The 26400-nt window shown below is 45.6% G+C and overlaps 1 protein-coding gene across 1 annotated transcript; it reads right to left on the bottom strand.

Annotated features, from left to right (window-relative positions):
* Nucleotides 1-2306: 2306 nt before the first annotated feature.
* RANGAP1 (Ran GTPase activating protein 1) lies at nucleotides 2307-24047 on the bottom strand. The gene is made up of 17 exons (XM_086752233.1): nucleotides 23863-24047; nucleotides 23065-23103; nucleotides 21334-21478; nucleotides 19951-20078; nucleotides 18991-19050; nucleotides 18130-18309; nucleotides 16697-16831; nucleotides 15327-15485; nucleotides 15024-15137; nucleotides 13305-13404; nucleotides 12495-12579; nucleotides 11923-12097; nucleotides 11362-11475; nucleotides 10889-10991; nucleotides 10063-10151; nucleotides 8072-8193; nucleotides 2307-3791 (listed from the first exon to the last, which is right to left on the bottom strand). Exons 3-17 carry the CDS (start codon nucleotides 21443-21445, stop codon nucleotides 3722-3724), a joined length of 1746 nt encoding a protein of 581 aa, XP_086608359.1. The 5' UTR covers nucleotides 21446-21478; nucleotides 23065-23103; nucleotides 23863-24047; the 3' UTR covers nucleotides 2307-3721.
* Nucleotides 24048-26400: the final 2353 nt, after the last annotated feature.

The raw sequence follows: 26400 nt of genomic DNA, 5'->3' as shown, positions 1-26400 counted from the left end.
CTCCTTGCCGTCCAGCGGCTGCCGAGCTCCTGCGCCGGTGTTTGCTCTTCTCACAGAAGCAAGAGCTGAATGAGCCCCGTTGTGTTGCCTTCCCAGCAGCGCTCGCTGGAGCCAGAAATGCAGGAGGAGGAGGAGAAGCGGGGGGAGGAAGGGTAGAGCACCCCTGGAGAGAGGGCAGCGACCCAGAAATCACCTCCCCCTCACCTCACAGGGGCCTTGGAGCACTGGTGCTGGGGAGCCAAAGCGCAGCGCGTCGTACTGACAGCCTGGGCAGAGCCCGTGTAGGACCTTTTTTGTCCGCTCGCTTGCTCTCTCTCTCTCTCAGGAAATGCCTGCCTCACAGGGGGTTTTGTCCCATCCAAAAGGCCCTAAGGAAAGGCTTTCTGAGCCCTTGCTCTCGGCAAGGGGCCAGCAGCCCTAGGGCCGAGCGATGTTTGCTCCTCAGCATCTCTTTCCTGTACCAGGCCAGCTTCTTCCCAGATCTGCCAGACATCACTGCCCTCTGCTTGGGGGGCAGCAGCGGGGAGGAGCACTGGCCAGGGACTTTTGGGAGTGTGGGGGGACCTTGACCACCTCCACCCGAACTACAACCTCCACCGCTGCTGGCCACCCTGCACTTCAGCAGCAACCCCATCCACCAGCTGACATGGAAACACCCATCACGGCCACCATCAGCCCTGCAGTAGCCCCAGCCACTGTCTAGCCCACCCTGCTCTCCCCCCACCACCCCAGTGCCCCTGCCTGGCTGACTGCATGGGCAGCAGTCCTTCCATCGTGAACCTGGGCTCTGACAGGCGACCACAGGGAGGCTGAGGTGTGGTACCTGGGCACGGAGTAGCACTTCCACCCTTTCCCCAGCCTCCCCTCAGGCTTTTACTGTGTTTGTTTACCTAATAATGATCTCGCTGCCTTTGGCATCTGCTGAGGCTCCAGGGAGGCAGCCAGGCTTTGCTCTCTGATGGAACATGGGACACATGAGGGCAGCACACTGGAATTTCCGCTTGATGGAAGTTTCACCTTTGCCTGCAAGGAGCCTGATCCCATTGCTAACACCACAGGGATTCACTGCGCACAGATACCACCCCTCCCCGCCCCCTCCAACTGCCCCACACAGAGCTCTTCACCCCCACCGCTTTGCCAGACTATTTAAGTTCAAATTAAGAATACTTCCAACAATTGTGGGGCTTTTGGGGTGAGATGGTTGCACAAGACAGGCTGAAGTAGCACTGCAGTGCTACATGACCCCACGTTCCTCCAGGGCACCACTGGGAAACGGTCATCCTCTGGGAACAACTTCTAACCGAAATCAGAGTTAGCAATTCCTATTCTCTCTTTTTATTTTCTCTTTTTTTTTTCTTTTTTTTCCCACCTAATCCTGAGGCATAAGCCAATTTTAAGGGACTTTTGACTCCATGTCCTACCTAGAAGTGAATCTGTCTTCTGCAGAGACTGTCACTTCTACCCTCACACACCCCTCTTTCCTGTGGACATCTAATCTTGACACTGAATATCAGGAAAATCCCATTTCTAAATATTGTCTGCTTTCAAAAGAAACGTAGGGATCAGCACCTCACACTTACTCTGCTGCCATGGCTTGGCTACTCAAAGCTTCCCACACAGATTCTCCCCAGGAAACCAGGCCCACAGGTGTTTGCGGAAGCAGCAGCATCCCTCCGACCTTCGCAGGCTGTCAGACAGCATTGCACACACGACATCCCAGACAGCCTCCTGTAGAGGTTAAGCCCTTCTGCATCGCGTTCCTTTTCTCCACCACCCTCCTCCAGGGCAGAGGGACACGACGAGCAGCAAGAGTCCAGGGAGCCTCCAGGAAAGCTAAGCTAGGTTCAAGACTTACAGAAAATACAAATGCTCTTACGTCTCAGTTTTGCCCTCAAGCTCGTGGCAAAACTTAACAGACTCACTTCTGCAACAGACAGCTGAAGGATTGGGATGGGATGAGGTGAAGGAGGCAGGGCTCAGCCTGCACTGATTGAAGCTCCTTCTGTAGGTGCAGGTACCTTCACTTAAATTGAGTTTTTACCAATTTGGACATAGAGTTCCAACTTTAGTCACAGAAACGGGGAGAAAATCCATTTTGCTCTTAGCCTTAAGGCAGCTTTTTTTTTTTTTCAATAGAGGACACTGCTCTTACACCAAGGCCAGCGTCTCCACTGCCAGAGCGACATGAGACACTGCTTTCCTGTACCTGCTGGATCATAGCCACAGGAAACCTCCCACAGCCACCCCAGTTTCACCAGTGGTTGCCTTAAATAGGCCCACAAGCTGGAGGAAGTTAAGCAAATAGGTCTTGCGCATACCACACACTTTATTTCAATCCAGTGCCCCAAGCCCTTTTTTTCTGCCAACGCCGTCTGCACACCCTGTGAGTTAACAGCAGCTTTTCCTGCGGCTCAGGCCAGGCACATGCACCCTGCCAGCTGTGGCACATGTTGCCCCTCAGGTGGAAGGGACAGCTTACTCCATCTTCTTGATGGCTTCCTGGCACTGGCCCTACTTCCACCAAATGTCAATTGTAAGGTCTGGAAGGAGACAGTCTCCAGCTGAAAACAGAGATGGAAGGAACAACTCTTGCTACCTAATGAGATGTGTTGATTCTCAGAGGCTTGAAAGAAGAGGGAGCAGGACCAACCAGTGAGCTTGTGTGCCCAGGAGCGGTACAGGTAGGTGCCACAAACGTGTAGGCACACGGACAATCCTCCATACAGAGATTTAGGGGTGTCTGCTGCTACTCCTTCAGCACAAGAAAAAAAGCACAGCCCTTATTTGTCGCACTCTTACACAGGCTCAGCTTTCAAACATGTGAACAGTGTACACAGACCCAGTGTTTGACCAAAGGAAGGAAAAAGGGAACATGTACTTCCTGGACTGTATTCATTTCCAAACCATGCCTATTTAATTAGGAAGAGAAGGGAAAGGGACAGGGAAAAGGGCAGGAAGAGGGAACAACACAGGCAACGGCAAAAAAATGTACAATAAACATACGCTTGCTCCCTTAAGCAATTGCCGCCAGGGTCAGCCACACTACCCAAATATTCCAAGCCACAGCAGCAGGGGAGTAGTATATGGAAATACAAATGAGCCACACACTGCCTTCGACAAATGGACTTGAAAAAAAGAAACAAAGGGCAGCACAGCACACCTTGCCCCTCTGACCCGGCGGCAGCAGAAGGGGGTCAAGCACTCCCCTGGCCTGGGGAAGCAGGGGCGGCAGCAGCAGCGTAGCCTCCCTCCTGCGCAGTGCTGAATGCTATCAGGCAGGAGTCACAGTCCGATAAAATAAAATAAAATGCACAACTGGGTTGATCCTGATGAGAGCGCTTCTGGGCCCCGTGTTAGCCTTGGCACACCCTTCCTTGCCAACGAGAGCAAAGTGGAGAACTCGTCTTTTCCATTCACGCAGAGCTCAGAGCAGCACTGACTTATTCTAGCATAAGCACCTGCCCTGCAGACCAGAGAGTCACTTCATGAGGAGTAGAAAACAAAAATTCAGCAGGATTTGTCCATGTTTATGAAAGCAGAAGGAAGGATAGACTTCCTACAGGTAGGGGTGGGAGGAAAAAAAAAAAAAAAAAAAAAAAAGACAAGAAAGGACAGCATGTCTGTATGGGCTCTGGGATCCTCTCCCACCATGCAGCTCCGAGTTCTCTGCTGACGACAGTCCTATGAAGAGGGAAGGGCACAGCAGCACGTCTCTTGTCTCTTACAGCTGGTGGAGGGTTTGTAAGAGCATGTGGCGAGCAAATGAACAAGAGTCAAGAGCACGGTTTGGTCTGTGGAAAGAGGAGAGAGATTTAAAATGCTACGTTTAAGAACTGCTTTGTATCTGACTTTGAATGAGCCAGTAAACGCTATTTCAAACTCTGGGCTTGCATGCCAAACGCCTGCATCTTTTACCCTCAGTCATCTCTTCTGAAACTGTTCCCCGATCTCTGCACAGATCACTGTTTCCCATCCAGAACTTGCAGTGGAAAATTCTCTCTCTTGTTGCTGAGTCCAAGTCAGGAAGACAATTGTCAAGAATCACATTTATTTCCACAGGTACAAAAATCAGCAGGAGAGTGTTGATCTCTGCAGCCTGATGTCTCATTTTGGGTAGAGGAAGTAGATGGAGGTAGAAACCCCTTATCCTCCCTCCCAGCAAGAGAATTTTCCATATAGATTCACTGTTTAGGGCCCCAGAACACAAGCCTGCTCGTACCCAAATCTTTTCTCACCAGTCATCTGCTGTCTTTGACCCAACAGCATCTTTGGTCTCTCTTTTTTTAAGTCTTTAAATAGAGGCAATGTAACCTCCTGCCACACCTGCCCCTTAAAGCCAAGTAACACCTGACTGGCTTTGCTGGGCTCGCTTTCGGGGTGCCTTACAAACAGGCCACCGAGCCTGCAGAAAGGGCCTGGCACAGAGATTGCAACAGTGAGGTCTACCTCACACAGAATAATCTGCTCCTCGACACGAGATGGCGGAACTACGGTCACATCAGGGTTAATGCCCAGGGCTAAATTTCCCCAACATTCCCATCACCTCCCAGCCTGTTTCCAAAGGCTAACAGGTCTCTAAGCATCACTGCAACTTCTAACAACCTGCATCCATCCATTAGAGAACTTCCTCCAAAGAATTTTAATCCAGTGTTTTCCACTGTTCTGAGAATGGAAATCATTAATTTTACCTCTCTCCTACCCCACCACAGCAAAATAACCTTTATTAATTAACAGCAGTGATATCTACTCAATTTGGGAAAGAAGGGTGAGCTGAAATACAGACTGGAATATCTAGGTAGGAGCAAGAAGTTAATATCTGGATTGGTAGTACATGGGCAACAGCTGCAGAAGTGGTTTGGTACAGGGCTCCACGGCTGCTGTGGTTTTAACAGAAGCACATCCTGGAGAAGAGTTAACCCATTTTATTCCCTCAAGAGCCATTCAGCACTCCACACTGAACAGACAGGACACAATCACAACTTGCAGTTTATCTCCAAAGTGGCTGGGTGAGGTATTTCAGTTGTCATCTTTGGAAGACCCAGCTCTCTTTGCACTGAACAGGCTGACGCTGCTTAAGCAGCTCCCCACTTTTGGGAATAGAGAGCCTGCACTGCCAACGTTGATCATACTCAGCCTCCACTCCTAACACCAAGCCTCTTTGAGCACTAAGAGCCTCCTTACTTGCTGTGGAGTTAAACTGCCTGCAACTCTGCTGCTACGAACTGTTGAAAGAGGCCACTGATGTGATCCAACCACATCAATTGCAAAGAGCAGAAAAAAACCCCACCACCACAAAAAAAAAAAAAAAAAAAATCCCCAAACCTTACAAAAAAACAACCCCAAAACTTCCAGCCTTACGGAAAAAAAAAAAAAAAAACCCAAACCCCACCACCACCTACAGGAAGTCCCAAGCAGGCAGGCAGACATCCACATACTTTCAGGGTTTCCACCTAGAGACTTAGGGAAAAGCACATGTGGATTCACAGCACCCTCTTGTGTCCAAAAAAGAAAATAAGGACTGACAGCAGCAGAGCAAGATGGATGCTGCTTACAGTCCATATCGATAAATTTACAATGATTTTTGGATGGAAAACAATACCTACATCATAAAAGAAAGGAGGAGAATAACTACTCCAGAAGTAAGTCTCTTGCAGAGAAAGGCAGCAGAGCTCTAGCCTAGGAGCTACAAGAACTTCACAGCTCTAGAAGCCCAAAAGGAGCTAACTACAATCCTAAAGGAAAAACCTAGAAAATTCCACAAAAAATGCATACCAGTTTGCTGCAAATGAAGGACTCATGGGTTTGGCAGAGTGGAAACCGATTTCTTGCAGAAACAGAGCCCAAACGAGCTCTGCAGATTACCAGGTTAACTAGTTCGAGGTTTGATTTAAGGTTAGGACGTGATTTTGTTCTGACTGAATTCAAAGGAAAGACAAAGGGTGTAGGTTAATCAGAAAGCTGTTTTAACCAGACTTGGTGGTTCTTGAAATGCTGTTTTCTACAGGTAACTGTGAAGGATTTAACAGCTGTTCTCCTTGTTCTCTTAGGGAAAGCATTTTAAGGAATACATGTGTTTGATAAATAAAACACAAAGGTACTTTGCTTGTATATAGTGTTGACTTCATCATGCTGCATAGGACATAAGTTTCCCTAAGATAATATCACATCTTGCAACAGAGGGGTTTGCAAATAATGCACACATATAAGGACAGGGGGACAAGTGTCTTTTGTGAACAAATTTGTTTAGAAAGACGTCAAGCCGAGTTATGAGGCTACTCTAGGCACTGGAATCTGACATAAGCAATTAGACGGGTCAACTGCATTGAACCAAAGTCCCCTTTTCTGTATTCCCAGCTTCAAGTGATTTAAATCCTCTGTTTGGACGGCTGGGGCTGATAGACATTAAGTGGTACATGTTTTGATCAAACTGAGTCTCTGCATAATTAGTGCCTGATGAAGTAGTAAGCCATCAAATTCTTCACTCTTATTTTAGGGCTGGTATTGGATCCTTACGCTGCACATATCTATTTGACCAACCAGCAAGATCACAGGCACAGGCAGCAGCATTGAAAACAGCAGAAATCCAGTGATCTGTCTGCACAACTTCACACGGCAAGTGCCGATACTTCTTGCTTAAACCTGTAACGATTGAGTTGGAGGTGTATTTGTTCAGTTGGTAAAACATAGGGTCAGCAGCTTGTAACTGCCCAATTCTTAGCCTCATCAAGCCAAAGGAGAGGAGACAAACTGTTCCACCAGAAAGGCCTCTAGTTTAGCATTTGCACATGTATAAACAAGCTAGTTACATAGTTTTATTTTCCAAAACTGACCTTAGGATGGGTGGTTGGGGGACACACACCACCGCTACACATCACTTTTGACAGCTTCAGCCATACCAACACTTGGAAAAAATATTCTCTCCCATCACAACTGGCCTGATTCCAGTCCCAGGAGAATTAAGAAAAGACTGACTACAAATATTTAACTGCATCCCTATCGCTCATATTCTGTACTGACCACAAGCACTTGATGCCTCTGCCTTTCATCAGAAAGAGATCCTAAGTGCCTGCATATTACCCATACCGTGAAAATCAGGAAGGCTTAAGCCTCATTCTGGAATCTGTCAAAAAGCTGCCCACACCCTATATGAGACGTGGTCCATGCTGAGACAGCCATCAAGCTCCAAATGGATTTCAAATCTCTGCTGGTTTTGCCTGAAGCAACTTTTTTGGACTGTTTCTCCTCTTGACTGCTTGAGTATAGTATTTAATCCTTCCTCTCTTGAAAGAAGGTCTATTTGGTATGTTTTTTCTAAGTCTTGTTGATGCTGAAGCTCACACTGATTTAATCCAGAAGAGATGTGCCTTCCACAGCTATTGCATTTACTCTGCTTTAAGACGTTATAGAAACTAAAGCTGGTGGGCACAGTGGCTGATTCTACACCTGTACCAGAAGTAACAACGTTATTTTATGTTGTTGTTATGTTTTATGGGGCAGGCAGTAGAAGGCAGCTTCTTCAATGCTTCCGCTCCCAGGTTTGTTCTCAGAAAAATCACTATCCTTGTTGCTGTCACAGTAGGAAGTTTCATTTAGACACTAATTCAGTCTTTGCGTTTTGCAGTGTTTTGATCCGCTGGTGTTCAGTGTTACTCAGCGTGACAATTCAGGTAGAGCTCTGCTGACCCTCATATTTAGAAGAATGATTTGGAGGGTGCAGTTAGATCCAGCATGGTTCACTCAAGCAGGGGCTAGAAATACAGCAAGTTTCCTTAGGATCGAAACACCTCTTTTGTGACTGGCATTAGCAGTCTCTGCGTCAGAGCCTGTTAGCTGCAAAGCCATCTTGCCACTATTTCTTCTTTAGGATCAAGGTGTTGGTTTTTTTTTTCTCTATATCTTATATACTGGAGTAAGCAAGGTGAAAGTAGAGGCCAATTAAACAATTAATCCTTAATCTCAGAACAGATATTTAGTGAGCTTTAGCAGAACAGCTTGCATGTAGATATTAACCCTCAAACAGTTTCACTAGCTCCCATGGAGAAGACTGCACGGGAGCAAGTACAATACTCACTTTGTGACAAAAGCTGAGAGAACTGGGGCCAGGGATTTAGGGAAATAATCCTGCTGGACCATATGGTTCAAGGTCATAAGAATACCATAGAGGCTTGGGACAGCTTTGATCTTCTCTTCACTCTGAGAAAAGGACAAGAAGGTGAAGTCAGACATCAGACAATCACAATTTTATCTAATACACTGTACTTCACAGCGGCACTGAATTCTCTGTTGAATGAAGTGCTCCCTTACGCTGTAGGAGAGAAAGCTGGTCACTGGATTAAGTGCAATGGTCCTCAAGACAAAGGTAGCCAATTCCACAGCCTCTCAGCACCAGCATCTGAAATAAAGCAGTTTCAAGAACATTCTAGTACTTATCTATCAACAGCAGTAGTAATGGAGAAAGGGAAGTAATGAACTTGCAAGTGAAACACCCAGATCTTCTCATAGGCCCTATGTCAAGGTGTTCCCCTAAGGAATTCCACCAGGCTTCAATTAATAAAGAATTCAGTTGCCTTCATTACATCATTTTTTCCTGTATTATTCTGGAGCTCATTTTTATACTATCTCAAGTTCTTTGGTAGGCTTCCTCCAGAACTTGATGCAGTATTCCCAGAACTGGTCTCACAGCTGTGTACAAGATAAAGCTAATAGCCATCCTCCTGCTTACGTGATGCATAACTTACTCATGCTCCTAATGTGATGCTAACCTACATGTCCCAACTCTTACATTGTTTTCATTTATTTCTCCACTGCCATTTCAACTAAAGCCCTTCATTCTGTAGACAGGATCTAGACCTGTGTTCCTAGGTGTACGACCTGGGATTTCATGGTGCTAAGAATACCCGTTGCTCGTGTGCTTACAGCTATGTGGGACAGAAAATGATGGAAGCTGCTCCCTTCTACTGTTCATCACAGTCCTCTGTACCACAGATGACAATCAGCTGGCTGATCCTCAGTGGCTTTATTATCAATGCCACTTCCTGGCCTGAAAGAGTTCTTCTGGAGCACAAATCTGTGCTTTGCCCATCATGCATATTTGCTATTTACCATCTACCTCTTGCCCATACAGAAGTCTCCAAAATAAGCATTCTGCAGAACAGAAAGCCATCTCTGGTTCATTTGAGCTGAGAAGTGGAAAGTTCAGCATTGATCCAATGTACACAAGGAAAGACTAAACTGATTTTTAGGAAACTAAGATGTATCCAAGCATGTCAACAGCTGTCTGTACCCCAAGCTGGATGCTACCAGAAGGAAATTTATGAACTTAATTAAAAGCAGGCTGCTATAACATTGACTACAGCTATTCTGTGGTTTAAAATTGTCTTGGTCCAAGTTTCCATTCTCAGCTTCTAGGTCCAAAGGCAGCAAGAAACATTAACCCTTGTAGCATGAATAGGCAAAGATGTTCCTTAATTTTGCAGATAGAACCTCTCCCCACTCATCTCACGACAAGTAAAGCTAGAAGTATTCTAACGCAATTTGCAAGTTTTCTATCGACCCTCCATCCTTTCTCGTGAGAAAGTCTATTTCGCATAACTACACATTTAACTCCAGTATTTGGCAAAGGTACTCCAAAGCATAAGTTAAATGCTACTGATCTAGCATGAGTAGTTAGATATATGCTTCTGAGCCATGTTACTAAGAGGTGCCCTAAAGGACCACATTAACTAATAATGTGTAGATTACACTCCTAGACACGGCTTTTTATAGACACCATAGTCCAGCAGCAGCACTATTTCCTTACCTGACCCTCCCTACCTTTAGGGGACAACCAAGAATGCAGAGCACATTAAGCAGAAGAGGTACAAAGAGCTGACACCTCCTTCATCCTAATGCAACCTTGCAATTTGCAATTTCTGCTGGACCTGCAAACTTCCATTGTCCCTGGGCACCAGGCATGCTCAGGCACCCAGCTGCTTCCATGGCAACATAATTACTCAAAACCCAGCCAGTCTGGTCTTCAGCAGCCTAAACAGACCATAACTTAACTCTTTCCTGCTTCCTCACCTTAAGTAGTCCCATGTGGATCAAGAGGCTTGTGACAAATGCATCTGAATTAAATGTGGCAGAAGTAAAGGCTTTGCTCATCAAGGCATCTAAAAATAAATAAACGCATTATATTAAACAATACAGAAAGGGATGCTGTTACAGATTTTAAGATCAAGATTGATCATACAGGACCTCAGGAAATATCAGCTGTTAAAGCAGTTTTGGGAGGCAATATTTGCTACTATTCTAGTTATCTCCTCAGGGACTAGGTATAACCTCTGAAACACCGAGACAGATAAAACCCACTCCTTAGGTATAAGACCTGATACAAAGGAAAAGAAAACACACACACAAAAAAATAGGAAAAACCCCCACCCCTAATTTGCACATTGACAAGCTTTAGATGCAGTTTGACCTCAGTCCTAAGCGTCGCAAAATGCTCTACTCAGTACATCTGAACATGCATGCTATGTGCATACATGCATATAAATATGATCAGATGCAGCAGAGCAGCAAGAGTTAGAGCCCTAAAATCCTGAAGACCAGCAAGAATTCACCGTTCATTTGAAACCAAAAGGAATGAGAACATGAGAAAACTTGTTCAATTGTTCCCTGGGCTCCCTCAGGACCAATATTCTGGAAGCACAAGGTATGCTAAGTTCAGAATGACTCTCTCACTCCACACAACAGCGCGGCACAGCTAAGGACTTTGTTATCTGGTGTTTCCTGCTGCTAGGGACAAAACAGTCCAATGGCCTGGCCCACAGGGGGCTTCCTCTGCATCACACTGGCGTCCTTGACACTGAAGCAGGTCACACCATGAAGCGAAGAAAGGCCCAGTCACCTGTCGTTTCATGCACTGCTGTTTTCACTGGGGCTTCATCTTTGAAGACCGAGGATATCCTTAGGAGAGTTGTAACTACTTTCTCTACATCAGATGTATCTGTCTGAAAGACAAAACAAATAAAATTAAAAATAAATAAATAAATAAAATCAGGAGTAATTCGGTTTACTGCTTGCCAGCTACAGAAGATGGGTCTCTAGTAGGGTGGTGACAAGAATTACAGCCCTCAGCTGACTGACATCAGTTTTGCCCCAGCCATATCACAAGGCATAAGCAACACTGTGAAACAAAAGTTACTCTCTGTAGGAGCTCTGGTGCCAGTATAAGAGTTAACTGCATCACCTGCTTCCATGAGATTCCTTGGGATCACCAAGGAGAAGATGCAAATCTAGCTTTCAAGAGAAAGTTATCACCTCTGGGGATTAAACAATTTCAAGAGAGAATCAACCACGGAAGACCACTGGCTCACCTACCTGCTGAGCTATCAGCACAGAGCACTTCGGTCCTAGTCGCAGCAGCTTCTCTGGTGATGGGAAAGCAAGGAATGTGGCAACATCCACAGGAGGAGATGGCACTGGAGTTGAATCCTGAAAGAGGCAGAATCCATCTCAAGTTTAATCCTGGAAGTAAATAAATCTGTTCAGCAGCAAAGGCACATAGAACAAATCCTGACCTGTCCTATTTGAAAACTACTTGAGGCTGGAACAAGCCCAGAATCGGAATAGCCAGAATATGCCAGCACAACTGCATGGCATTGCACGTCCAAGTTCTTCTGGACACAGGAAGACTTTTTCTACCTATGTTTGTCACAATTGCTATTCAGCCTCTCCCTTCACACATGTGTGCACATGCACACTTTAACAAAACATCTTTCCAAATCATGTATTTTCTTTATTTCCTGCATATTATCTCTGACTGTTAATCCAGTGTCAGCCCACACAAGAATGTGAACTCCTGTCAGCACTTCAAATCTCATTTCCTCCTCTACTCTTCTCCAGCTGAAGAAACAGGAATGCATCTGGAAGTAAGCTTACCTGTGAATCAATTATCTTCTTAGGAGTCACTGACTCCTGTTCTCCCGGTCCTCTCTCCTTCAGCTGTTCTTGTTCTTGTTCTTCTTCCTCCTCCTCCTCCTCCTCCTCTTCCTCCTCCTCTTCATCTTCATCCTCCTCCTCCTCTTCATCATCTTCCTCCTCTCCTTCATCATCACTAAGATTTAAGAGTTACATGTTACAATAATTACACACTTGCAATTCCTGTACACCAGAACTGAAAAGCAGCCACCCCTCAAGTCTTACTGCAAGAAGTACACCTCCATCTACAGCAGGTTAAGAGAACACTCAGGCTTCAGTTACCCAGTTGACAAAGGCAAGTAAAGAATGAGGAATGCAAGCAGTAACTAACACTAAGATAAGTCCATCAATGAAAACAAGATACAAGGCTTATCCTGCTTATGGAAACCCCTAATGCTGCTCCAGACTACATACTCAGGCCATACTCATCCATCTGCAATGTTACAGTTCTTACTTTAGAACAGATAAGTGAATGAAAGTGTTGATGAAAAATGTCAGAAGATTTCTGATTTAAACTCTGGTACCCCGCCTACCTCAAAGATCCCAGCACAGCTGCCATACTGAAGCCTTCAAGGATCTCCTGGAGTTGCTCACATCCCTCTTCTCCCAGACAGTTACCTACGTTGATGGGGAAAGGAGGCAGACTTAAGAGATGCACACAAGTTTGTTCTTGAGCATTTTGCTACAGATTCTTGTCTATTATTTCTGAAATGGAAGAGTTACCTGCCATTTCTGCACCACACCTTAGAGGCAGCAATGCAGGCTTCAGTTATCAGAATCAAACCGTTAGACAAATTTCAGCAGCATTACGCAATGGTTGGAGACAAACACACACCCTAATTTTTCAGAGTGTCTTTGCGAGACTTCCTGCTAGTTTGATAAACAGCTCTTGTTCTCAGTGTTTCTAAAACAAGGACACCCAGCACAGTACCACTGAAATGCAGTGACCCAAGGTACAAACACCAAAAGCCAGCACTGGTCCAAGTTCTCCCACTCTTCTGCAGAGACAGAGGCTTTTGTTTGCAAGTATGACGTACCAAGATCACACCAAAGTTTAAAAACTTTTCCTGAAAACAGGTATAGTTGTCAGTTTAATCTTTCTACCTCACGAAATGTACTGAAACTGCTTAACTTTAGCAATTAACTGAGTTGATGGCTTAAGAAAACTTTCAGGATCTACCTGCTTCCTGTCCTGAGGTCATACCAGTTCAGCTACTCTCAGAGTACCACTTTTTAAACGCTGACAATTGCAAGATTAGAGTATGTGATACTGTCAACATTCTTCTTATTGATTTCTAGTTGGGATCAGACTGGACATACTTTGATCTAGCAAACTTACGTACCATTGAGATCCAATTTCTCCAACGTTGCCTTATCTTCAATAGCTTCAGCAACAGTCAGAGCAGCATCTCGTTTGATCTCACAGAAGGATAAATTCAGTTCCTAAAAAAATCAAAAGAAAATTTGTTTGCAGAATTCCTATTAACATCTATCATCTCCGCAAGCTTCATGGGCTCACAAATGTTCTGGAAAGATTCTCATTTGAAGAGGCTCTTCGCAAAAAAAGTATTTTCAATTGGAAATAAAACTTGACACATACTTCTACTTCATACACCTAAAAGGGGCATTTTGAAACACTCTATTGTTAAAAGCAGCACTACTGAAGGTGACCACTTTACTAAAAGAGCCACAGAGACCAGACTATTCAGACTGCTCCCCTAAAAGGTAGCAGACATTTCTGTTCTTAGCAATCATTTGACTGGAGATCTTCACTTATTCGAGTCACACAACTATTCCAGAATTCACACACCAGTAAGCCTTACTGAAGAAGGGTAGCTGCTATACTAAACGGGCTGTACATTTGCTTTTGAACACTTACTTTGCAAGTTAAGGCCTTCAAGAGACAACTACGAGTGGTACTACTTCTGAAAAACACAGCCAGCAGAGAAACACTGCTGACAGACTAGTAAAAGTAAAGTTATTCAACACATGTCAGATTAACACAAAGCCCTGATTTTAAGAGTCACAAGTAGCATCCTCCTAGTGCGCCTGCTCTAGGTACCTTAAAACAAGAGTTCTTCAACAGCCAGGCACCATCCCCCACCATTCCACTTTGTGCTCAATCAATCCTTTCTCAGAAGAGATTTAATATTAACAACAAAAGGGAAGCAGTCCTAGAACAGAATGAATCAGCTACGATTGCTTCACACTACCCTCCCTTAACCACTTCTGCTCTAGAAAAAGAGGATTTAACTTCCAGCTGTTCATCAATACCTCCATTAGAATCCTTACTTAAGTTTTCCTGTAAGATTCAGACATAATTCCCAGTAGAATCACGGAAGGCTGAGCAAGGGATCTCGTACCACAAAGCATGTAGTTCCTTCTGTACCAGGTTCATATAAGTAACCAAATATTAGGACTCAGCTGAATTCTTGTCTTTGACTGTAAATTTGCAAGATGAGGAATTACGCATTCAGCATCTGTCCCAGTGCAGTTGTGATCCACAGCAGGTGTTTCCAGTTTACTTATTTTACTGACTGGACTTCAGCCTGTCTAGAATGCTGTCAAATGCAAGTCCTGTGCAAATATTGATGCAGGAGGTTGGGGTATTGCAAAAAACCTAAAAATATTTGGACCCTTGATACATGTCCTAACAAAGAAAAAGCATTAACTGCATGAACTCTGAAATGCTGAAGAGATTACAAGCTGTTCATTAACATCTCAGTCCCTGCTCACAACCCTCTGAGAGGTTCTAAAAGCATAGACTGCCATTATCTATTTCTTGAATAGCACTTGCTGAGTGGAACCAACAGCTTCAAAAACATCACGTAGAGTCTAAACAGATCACCGGTGCACCTCCATGTAGAATAGTCTTAGCTGTATGTGGCAATGCCACTGATCTACAATACAGCTTATTGCTTTCAAGTTGTGAGCACAGAGCCTGCACTGAAGTGAATCCTACTTTAAAATAACCAGTAGCGGTAGAATGGACAGAAAAACAAGAAATGGGAAACTAGGCATTTTCAAAAGAGATTCAAAGATGAACGGCAAGACAACAATACCTTTAATTTATGAAGCCCTTCTTTTACAGCATCAGCAATAGCAACAGCACCCTTGGAACGCACCAAGCAGTCTCCAAAGTTGATCACTTCAACCTGCCGAAGTGCCTTCAGAGTCTGCAAGACAGCACAAATTTGAAAGTACAGATATGTAAGTAAACAAATGTCCTATTACTCCTGGAAGGTCATCTTTCCCACCGCAGCACAGCACGTAGCTCCACCAATCCAGAGGTGCTAATGCTAACGATATTTGAGGAGACTGGGAGGCAGAAGACAAACCCAAAGCAACTGCTCAGAACAACTCACCTCTGCCATGGCCACAGCTCCTTTCTCTGTGAAGGTGTTGTCATTCAAGTTTATAACCTTAAGGAGTGGGTTGATAGCAAAGGCCTGGGCCAGCGCCGTGATGCCAGGATGGTTAATTCCATTCTGTGGCATATGGACCTCTTCCAGAGTCCCAATGATCTGGAAAAGGATGCAGATTAAAAAAAAGCTGTTAGGCGACATAGTTCAACTCAAGAGTACAGTGCTCCACTCTTCAGGACTTGCTTAAAATTGTTTTCTTCCAACTCAAGACTCCCTTAGTTCTTCTACATAGAATTATTTACCAGCAATTACGTCACAAATCTAAGTGAAACAGCAGGCTCATGTCAAGTGTCAGATTAACACAAAGCCCTGATTTTAAGAGTCACAAGTAGCATCCTCCTAGTGTGCCTGCTCTAGGTAGCTTAAAACAAGAGTTCTTCACCTGTGGTTCAATAACACTGAAACAAAATAGAAAAATACCATATCCAGTGATGTTGCTTAAAGATCTACGTTTTACCCTGACTGCAGAAGCAAACCCATAAGAAAATTCCCATGAACTCTGTTTATGGATGAAACAGCATGTCACAAAAGACAGTAATGAATCCCATTTTGATAGCATAATTCAGTCTGAACTCCTCATGAACAACTGTTATATGCCTTTCAATTATTTAAGAAGTCTTATTTTGCAGAGTTCATGCCATGATTACTGATTAGTCAAAATCACATCCAGATGGCTCTTTACAAAAAGAGCAACCTATAACCTCCAACATCATTGTTAATACACTTGACAATATGCATTTCAATTCAGAAGCCAGTTTTAGCGGCAACGGAGGAAAGAAAAGGGAATTAGGTGGCCCCACTGAATTCTCTTCTTCCAACAAAAGTGCAAGTTGGCCAGTGACAGACTGAGAAAGCCAGACAGCATTTAGAGCCCTCACAAGATGATCCTAGTGAAAACACTAGGTTGCTTTTGCCAGATGATTGAATGACTGCACAAAAAAAGCACTCAGGAGGTCAGCTGGTACACCTACCCCAGTGCCAGATAACCTCCATTAGCACAGAGGGAGGAGAAGGAATAAGACTGCTATTAAACTACTTGGGAGATGCCTTCTTCTCCCTCAAATAAATACTTTACACAGTCACTAGTTATGCGTTTGGAAACTTAGGTCACAGAAACATTCAGTCATCAATTCTAATTGCACTTGTTGAAGACTCCAGTTTCAGCAGCAAACAACTCAGCGACTTCAGTGAATCAACTACCAGCCACTGCCTCCAAGCTGAGGCAAGCTCTATGTGCATTATCTTTAACATTCACACTTAAGCACACCTTGCTCCAATTTGCTCTCAAGAAGCTCTGGTTTGGTACTTACCCCAAAGGCTTCAGCCAGGGCAGTGGCACCATCATTCTCCAGACGGTTTCTGCCAGCCACAAATATTTTCAAAGCAAGAGGCTTGCCCTGGGCACTTGATTTCCTGTGACACTCTTTCAGAGCAGCTGCCAATATCTAAAGACAAAATAACCAATTTATACTACCTCAGCATCTCATTCTGAAGGAATCCAGATGTGTTTTGTACACCCAGCTTTCAAGAAATACTTTGGTCACCACTGAAATGTAGCTGCTTCTACAGAAAGGTATACAGTAAGACTGTCTATAACTACAAAACTTGCACACTCTTAGACAAGAAATTATCATTTTCCAACATCAAAACACGTTGACCCCATTAAGAACATTTGATTCTTAAACAGGCAAACATATAGGGTCTTAGTGATAATGACAGTTAGTCCTGGTTTTCTGCGCTTCATCCAACAGGCATCCTTCAGTGCTAGGCTTGGTAATACTGTTCTCTCAAATCCAAGGCTACTAACTCTCTTGACATGGAATCTAATGTTTAGGGTAGAACTTTGTCTCTTTCCTGGAAAAACGGATGAGTTTTTCATATTTCAGAAATTTACCCATGAAAACATGTAGAGGGAAGGGATCTTGAGACTGGAAAAATGGGCGAACAAGAATCTCACTAAGTTTAAAGGGAAACGTGAAGTCTTGCAAATGGGGAGGAGTAACCTCAAGTACCAGCACAAGCTGGGGGTCAACAGGAGGCAAAATAGCTTGGCAGAAAAGAACTTGGGGGTCCTAATGGGTGAGAAGTTGACCCATTGAGCTAGCAGTATGTGCTTGCAGCAAAGCAAGCCTACTGTGCTGCCTTGGGAAAAGGATTGTCAGCAGGTCAAGGGAAGTAATCCTCCTCCTCTGCTCAGCCTTGTGAGATGCATCCGAATATTGCGAATATTCTGGGCTTCTATATGGACATCCTGGGCTGAGTTATGCAGAGGGTCTCAAGGATTAAGGAACTGGAGAATTTGACACACTGGGAGAGAGCTGAGATTATTAAGCCTGGGGGAGAGAAGGCTCTGGGTGACATCTTATCCGTGTGCAAGAACAGCCAGAACAACATGATGGGGGGAGAACATGGTGTAAAGAAGGCAAAGCCAGACACAAACGTACACAAACAGACACAGAGAAAATTCAGTTTAAACACAAAACCCTCTTTTTTTTTTTTACTGTGAGTGTTGATAAATACTGGGATAGACTATCCAGAGACAATCTGAAGTCTCCACCCTTTGAGATATTCACAAACTGACTAGACACAGTCCCGAGCAACCTGGTCCAGTTGCCTTGAGCAGGGCAGTTGAACTTAGATGTAAAGATCCCTTCCAACCTCAACCATTCTGTGATTCTGTGTAGGGCAGTCTGAAACCAAGTCCTGGCTCTGACCTCATTCCCAAAAAGGACACAACCCTTACCTTGCCACCCCCAATGCCCATGCCACAGTTATTGAGCTTGAGTTCCTGTAGGGTGTAGCACGCGGGGCTCTTCAGCAGTGCCTCAAAGCCACGCACACCGTCTGGCCCAAATGCATTGTCACTCAGGTCCAGCTCCACCAGCTGGGCTCCAGCAGTGATGAGTGCATCCCCCAAGGAGATCTGTAAGGAGACAGATGGCAGTGGGTGGGAGGAAGGGAGTGGATTGACTTTTAGTGACAGCATCACTGCAGTGGCTAGGTATGACAGCGATGCTGCAAAAATTTCCACTTTGAAGACATTCAGCAAAGCTGCATGGAGAAATAAAACTTTACAGCTAAAGCCAGAGAAGAACCTGTGCAAATTAAGCTAAAGATAACCATAAGGCAGTTACCAAGAAGTTGTCCCATCCCTTTAGGCCAAATACACGTTTTTTTTCCTCTGAAGTGAGTTTCCCTCTATATTGCTAAAAGAAATAAACACTGTTTTCATTCTGTTGGGTTTATCATGTTCTTGCTTCACAAGACTCAAGGAGGCAGGGGAGCTCTGTAATGCTCTTGGAAGAGATGGCCATATGCTTTTATTTAGAAAGCTTAGCTCCTATTCTGTCTATTGGATCATGAGGATGTTCTCTCCAGTGACAAGCTTCTTCACCAGCACGGACGTGCATTTGGCTTTTTATCAACTCTTCTCCACCTCGTACAGAAGGAGCAAAAGAGAATCACTCACCTATTCTGAGATACTTAGTGTTAACAGTATGGAGAAAGATCAGCTCTGTGCTAAAAAACGTACTCCCACAAAAAGCGTGACAGGTGAGAAAAGAAATTATATTAGTCAGAAGCCTCAGATCTAGTTTTTACTTACCAAAGCAGGAGGGATCTCAGATCTTAGTCTCCCTGTGAACATGTCACTCCAATGACACCTCTAAAATAAGAAACATAAATATTAAAAATATTTAGGACAATACAGTTGTGCAGAGGCTTACACATACAAGCTGCATTACGTCACTGGGGACAGCTCAATACTGCCTGGGTTCCCGTGGGCTTGTCATTTGACTGTACTAAAGAGCTATAAGAACTAATATTACAATTACTTCACTTGCAAGGACCTAAAGCCACTGAAATGTACATTGTAAATAACACTATACAATAATTATTTTCTACTGAGAAAATTACTGTGGGAAAAAGCAGCACGAAACTGAAGGATACATTAGGAATGCAGGTTTACTACCGTATGGAGCTCAACAGTCTGACCTTGCTTGAAAAGCCACACTTGGATGATTAACGTTAATCGATGTTTCATACTCCTCTCCCGCAAAGGACAGTGCCTCTGGCAGCACAGCATCCTCCTAACACTAGGCTAGAACAGTAGTACTAGGGAAACACAGCCTGGATGCAGAAAAACCTCCTGGTGCATTTCCTCCATCATTTCTTCTCTATTTAGGCATTCTCTGAAGACTCATTCTTCAGAAGATCTGATTGTTCTCCAGAAGATAGGGCCCAGCTTTTCCATTAGAATTTCAGTTTTGTTGCAACAGTTATTTGTTTATAGATGCTGCCTCTGCAGAGAGGCTTTTCTTTGCACAGCTTCCCAGCTTTAAGACTGGAAGCCTTCTGAACAGGAACAGTTAGAAATGCAGAAAGTGTTCCCACTATCCCAAAAGCCTCAAGTTCTGCCATATTTTCATATGGTTGTTCTTCCTACTGGAAGAATCACCAAGCAAGGCTTGGGGCCAACTCAAGGCAGGCTACTGCAGGAAGAGCACGGATAGGCCTTCAGTATTTCTACATAACTTCTTCCCCTTCACCACCTTGATGATCTCACCTTGAGCTCTGATTTCTTCTCCAAGGCTTTGGCAATGACCTTTGCTGCCTCCACACCCACTGTGTTGCCTTCCAGGCGCAATGCTTCCAGGCCATCAAACTCCTCAATTTGCTTGATCACTTCTTCAGCTGCAAAAAGCAAATAAGTCTAGTTGGCCTTTTAACTATCATCTTAGGTACCACCCTGTCACACTCTAACACAGCAATACTTGCTGAACTCAAGCCTTAGCAGAAACAGCTGAACAACATTACCTGAAAGAATCCGGAAACAGCACTGGGAACAGAGCTAAAGTGTCAGGTCACTAGAGAGAACCTTCTCCATTCCCCGTTCTGCCTTTTCATAATTTATTTCTAGTTCTATTCTCTGACAGCCATCATCCTATTTGCAAAATAAGTTTCCCTCCTTCCTAAGTAAGATTCCTCTCCCATTCAGCACATAGTTTAGGAGCTAGAGTACACGTGCCTACAAAGACGCAAGGCCTAAGCGAAAAGTTGAGAGGAATCGGTGCCACATCAACAGACAGAAGCTCCCACTGACTGGCAAAAGTAGATGCCTGTTTAGCAAATGTGTCAGGGTGGAACAATTTCACTCTAGAGTAATCCTGTGTAAGACACAGGAGCAGGCTGCAGGCTCTCTCCTGTCAATGGGCAGTTATCATTCCCAAGCTCCAAAGCCTTCCCTCATAGTTCAGTGGCTCTGCGCTACTAAAATGGTATATAAAAAAAAGCATCATCTTTGTAATCAGCAAAAAAGATAGGCACTATAGCAAAATCTCCCTGAAGTACACTCTGTTTCTTTGTGTGGCAGAAATGTTGACCTAGGTGTGTATATATATATATATGTATTCTTCAGATATTTACTACATTAGCAGCCACTGCAAGACTTTTTTATTTGGGAAACATACGCACACCAGCAAGAGAGATAGTCTGGAAAAAAACAACAAGAGTCTAACATACTGGTCAGAATTTGGGAAGAAACTGGACTATTGCAGTGGACTAACGTAAGCCCATTCTTCTGTGCAGGTCTTTGAAGCATATCGTTCCAAGAGCTGTCATCCACTTGCTTACTGTTTTTAAAAGAGGCACTGACTTCTAATGCACAGTGAATATCAAAAGCACTTGGACAGAACACCAGGAAAACAAGAATTACACACCAGGGAGCCAAACCCCAGGTCTGCCAGCTGTAGCACTGCCAGGGCACCAGGTCAAAGCAGCGTACAAGAAGGGAAGGAAACACCTACATCAGAAGCAGCCATAGCAGAATAACCCTTCCATCACAGTTCATATTATGACAACTTGTCCCTGCAGGATTAGCAGGAGGTTTACCCCAAGACTTTAGAATTTCAGGGAGACGCTTCCCAAAGACAAGGGTATTTTCTCTTACCATCTTCAGCTGTATTGAGTTTAAGGCTCTGGCCTTTGAAGCTCAACTGTCCACCACCCACTTTGGTTTTGGCAAGCGACTCTGCAAGTTTAGTGATGTCTTCTGATGCCATTTTTCTGTTTTTCCAAATGCTAAGAGCTGTCAATTAAAAGAAATTTTCAACATTAAAAAAAAAAAAACAAACTACAACATGTAATCAGTATGAATAGTTGTGTTTATTTGAACGCTAATGTGTTTTTTGTTCCTGAGATACTGGATTTAGTTTTCAGTGTCGTTAGTGCTTTCCCCATTGCTCACTCGTGACAGCTAGATTAACATGCCAAAGCCAACCAGTCAGAGAGTGTTGACTCTTCCAACACTGAAGAGACTTGTTTTTTGATGAAGCTGTTGCACTTCATAAATAACCAGTAGCTAAAACTACAGATTAAGGCCACACTGAGACATTACTCTTTGCACAACACTTGAAATTATTCCTCTCTCCCCAAACCTCATCCTTTAACTATACGTGCTGCACGTTTCCCCTGATCTCCAAAGCAAGCTAGAATGAACACAACTGTTTTTCCTTTCCAGTGAAATCCACAGTAGTGCTCCCGTCAGCACAGTTCTAGAACCATCGAGTTGCTGAAAACATCGTGCATGTTGCATACAAAACTCTCTCTTGGGTTTATGGGTTCTCTTTCCTTTTGGATGTCCCACACAGATTCATCACGCACGCTAAACAGGATGATCTCACACTGACGACGGATTAGCGAACATTTTACCTTGAGGCACAGGTTTGAAGCTAGCCGTGCCTAGCAGCATCTGCATACCAGTATTTAATGAATACTAATCACTGCACAAAATAACTGGCCTCCATTCATTCAGCAGGATAAATGGAGCATGTTTCTTATCCCAGCACCTCCGCTGGGATAAAAGACTACACACAGCTACTGCTTAGAAGCAACACACTTATAAAACAGACTTCAAGTGTCAGAAGGGAAGAAGGTTTGCTCCTTTAACAGAAAATTGGCTCCCTTCCACTCTTGTCTGACTTAGAAGTGGCCCCACACTGGTGCAGCTCTCTGAGCTCAACAGTGCTGGTTTTAAAACATCCTCTAAACATAAATCTGTACATATATCCTTTCCTCCTGATATCCAGCCGTGAAAGCCTTCAGCTTCCCCAGAGTACGGCTTCTCTTCAGCTTTCACTAGCTTTAGTATTGCTTTTGGACATGGGGAAAAGAAAACCATCTCCAAGGCTGATCAACATCACTTTTCTAGGATGACTATCCTCTCAGGTAGGTGCTGCCAGTAGAAAGATGCTCACTACTCCATTGCTCCGCTCCTACTAGGCTACACAAACACCAGACTGATGGACATTCCCAACTTCTGCCAATCCAACACCAAGAAGGAAGAAAAAGAGGACATCCTCCAAGTCACGAAGGCTTCACCAGACAGGAGCAAAAGTTAGGATCCAAAGAAGTAAATCTGTTCACCTAGCTCGATTATTGACTTAACTTTTAAATACTTCATCACCCTACTGTTTAAAAAAATGAGTTCTGTTCTACTATCATGCTCTTCTCTACTCTACAGGCATACTCACTCCCTTTGCTTCTCTTTTCCTTAAATCCTCTTTCACTTTCTCCACCTTACACACTGGCCACTTCCTAATTTCGACACACAAATTCATCACCACGTCCTGAAGCACGTTTTATCCCAAACATGCCAAGCCACACCCAATCACCAACCTACCAGAGGTCTCTTCAACTGCTAGTTCTTCTGCAGGGAAAGCTATAAAACAAAATAAAACCGAAGAGTTAGTTTGCTTGGCATATAAAAACAAGATTTGGGGATGCCTGAAGGGGGAGGTTTTCTCGTTACTTAGAGGCTGTATGAAGCTGTACACTTCCTGATGGTCAAAAAAAAAAAAAGTTAGTTCGGCCGAACGCTTTATTTACGGCGGCGTGTCCGTGCCAGCGGACAAGCTGCTGGGCTGTGCTGCGGAGGAGCCTGCTCTGCGCCGGGTGACAGCCCAAGGTTACCCCCAGCCAGCCCCCGCCCGCCCCCCCCAGGGCGGCTCGGCCCCGATGACGGCCGAGGGCTCCTCTCTTCCCCCCCCCCGGGAAGCTGCCGGGCGCCGGCCACGCCGCCACCTGCTCTTCGCGACGGCCCCCGCCCCCCCCCCCCCATAACGGGCCCCGCCGGTGCCCCCCTTCCCGCCCCCCGTAACGGGCGGCCCGTTAGCAGGGGCGTGCGGGGGGGGGGCGGCGGCTCCCGTGGCCAGGCACGCGTGACTCGCCCCGGCGAGGGGGTGGGGGGGTAGCCTCGCCTCCGCGTGGGTGAGGCGCGCGTGGGGGCGCCGCGAGGCGTCCGCTTCCCGCCCTCCCCGCGCGAGGAGCCGGGGCGGCGGCGGCGCGGGGAGGAAGGAGGCGGGGGGGGGGGGGGGGGGAAGAGGGAGGGGGTTAAGTCTGCGGGATCGCCTCCGCTCACGCACAACCCTCCACGCTGCCACCTTCCCTTCCCTTCCCTCCCCTCGCCCGCCGCCCTCACCGCTCCTCTCCGCCGCGAGGGATCCGGTGCCGCCGCCCGCCGCTGTGGCCGCCGGGGGAGGCGATCGAGTGGCGCCGGCCCGACCCCTCACACCGCCGCCGCCGGAGACGATGGGGGCGGGGCGGGCGGGGGAGGCGGAGGATTTGAAAGCCGGCAGTTTTGCTCTGCCCTCCGGGATTGGATGCGCTGCTTGACGTCACAGAGGCGTCCCCTTCCGCCCCGCGCCGGGTGCGGAGGGCCGGCGTGCCGCAGCCGGCCGGCCTCGCCGTGCGTGGGCGCAGCTCTGGGGCCCGGGCGACGGCGGCGGCGCTGGCCGCGGGGCACGCCGGGACTTGTAGTCCGGCGGATGAATACCCGGCATGGCTCGCGCGGGGTCACCCAGTGAGGAGGCGGCCTGGGCCTGGGCCTGGGCCTGGGCCTGGGGCAGGCCAGCTCCCACCCGCGTCTCGTGGTGCGAGTGAGGTCGTGTGACGCCGGGCCTTGTCCCTGCCCTCGGCCCTGCCCTCGGCCACCTCCACTCCGACCTCTCCGGAGGCGGGGCAGCCATGCCACCAGTCGCAGGGGGCCGCATGGATCTGCGGGTCACAGCTGGCGTTTTTAGGGAAGGTGTCGGTGCAGGAGCTCCACCTTGCTCTGCGGCCTGCCACATACCCACAGATGGGACACCAGTGGCTTTTTCTGTGAACCCTCACTTAGATAATGTCTCTGCAGGTCTCATGATTGTACTTCTGTGTTACTGTCAAACCTTTCCGCTAAGGAAAGCATTTCATCTGGGAACGTGCAGCCATTCCTACTTAAGGATGCAAACAGCGTCGGTTTGCTCGACAGCTTGATGCACACATTGTGTGTGACGTTTTCCTTTTGAGTATAGAAATAAAAGGACCTCTGAGGGGACGAGGTGAGCTGTGGGTAAACCTGCTTGTTCCTGCCCTGTGTCTGCACGGGTCCTCTTAACCCAACCCCTTCTCTCCGAGCTACAACCTGCAGACGCTGACGTAGGTGCCATTTCAGTTGGCAGCCGCCAATACCTGGTGAGATCAGGATTAAGATGGGTAATGGGGTGGATTTGTTCTGCCATTTGGTCCCAAAACATTACAAGAGGCGTTTTTCATTCTGTCACAATTCTCCCAAGAAACAATCTAAAGTGCTTATATGGACCCAAGAAAAGAATGTCAGTAATCAGCAATGCTGGCTGACCTAGGAGACTGTGTTGAGGATGAAGGGGGTAGACCTTCTTTGTTCCGGGGGAATACAAAAAGCAATTTAGTTTATGGAGCTGAAAGAATAAAAGCCATAAACCGGTGCAACAACCAGATAGACAACTTGAGCAAAATTTATCTGATAGATAATAAGAGAAGTTTCTGTTGCAACTGAAGAAAATGAAGAAGCTGAGGCACTGACTAGATGACAGTTGTATGTGAGAAGCATTAAGCTGCCAGAAAACATAGAGCAGATGAGGGAACAAATACTGTTATTCCAAGAAGGAACTTGATCTTGGAAAATATAAGCAAGGAATTTGGCACTTGTTATTAGTTCCTCACGATCTCTACCAATAAACAGGATCATATCAATGACAGCTGATGCCCTTCTCTGGTTTTCTCCCAAATATTAGCTAATTACCTGGGCCAGAGGAGCAAGAATAAAGTCTTTAACTATGGATGCAGCTGTATGGGAACAAAGGTGTATGGTGCCATTGTAGCATAGATCCACAGATTTGTTCTCCCTAAAAGAACAGCTTTACGAATCAAAGTAATTTTTACAACACGGTAACTTGTTCGCAGTAGGATTTCTGACATTTTGACTCTGCTGGCTACCTGCACACGAGACCTCGATAGCCATGGTTACAATCCGTGAAAATCATCATGTTAACCACTAAGGAAAGATGTTATTTCATGAGAGGAATGGTACATACTGGATCATGACCTTGCAGGACACCTCTCAGTCTTACAAGCAAAGAAAATTGGGCTGGACGGAGGTATAATGTGACATTAAATAGGGAAATGCAGTCTTGAAAATGAATGTTCTTGAATTAAAAAATAGTGCCTATTCTGGTATAACTTCTGATTGTGTACTGCTTTTGGTTTTGTTCCTCTTTCTGCTCAGCTCCTCCTAAGCCCTCTGCTTCTTCTCATCCAGCTGTGATGTCATGCCTTTCAGCGGTGCAGCTCTGACAGCGGGTTTGGAGGCGTCCTGAGCTCTGTGACTCATTTGATGTTTAAAGGCTCTGTGATGCTGCGCTCCTGATGTGATCTGGCCTGTCAGGTCTCCCCATGTTTACTTTCCCCCGCCAGGCCCGCTCCACCTTTCTTTTGCCCAAAGCCACCCCTCGACAGGGATTCTCATTTCATGTACGTTTTGCCCAGCAGCTTCTACAGTGGAGGCCCAGCTTGGTTAGACTCTACTCATTGTCACAGTGTCATTGCCTAAAAATAAGAGGTAAAAAATCTACTGAAGACATAATAAGAATAAACTTGTCCTATCCATGAATAGCAGCAATATTTGGATCATAATGCATATCTTTAAAAAGTGCATTGTGAT

This window comes from Chlamydotis macqueenii, chromosome 1 (assembly GCF_036417535.1).
Source record: "Chlamydotis macqueenii isolate bChlMac1 chromosome 1, bChlMac1.mat, whole genome shotgun sequence".
NCBI lineage: Eukaryota > Metazoa > Chordata > Aves > Otidiformes > Otididae > Chlamydotis > Chlamydotis macqueenii.
The sequence above is the reverse complement of the archived record's forward strand: the minus strand, read 5'-3'. Positions and strand labels throughout refer to the sequence as shown.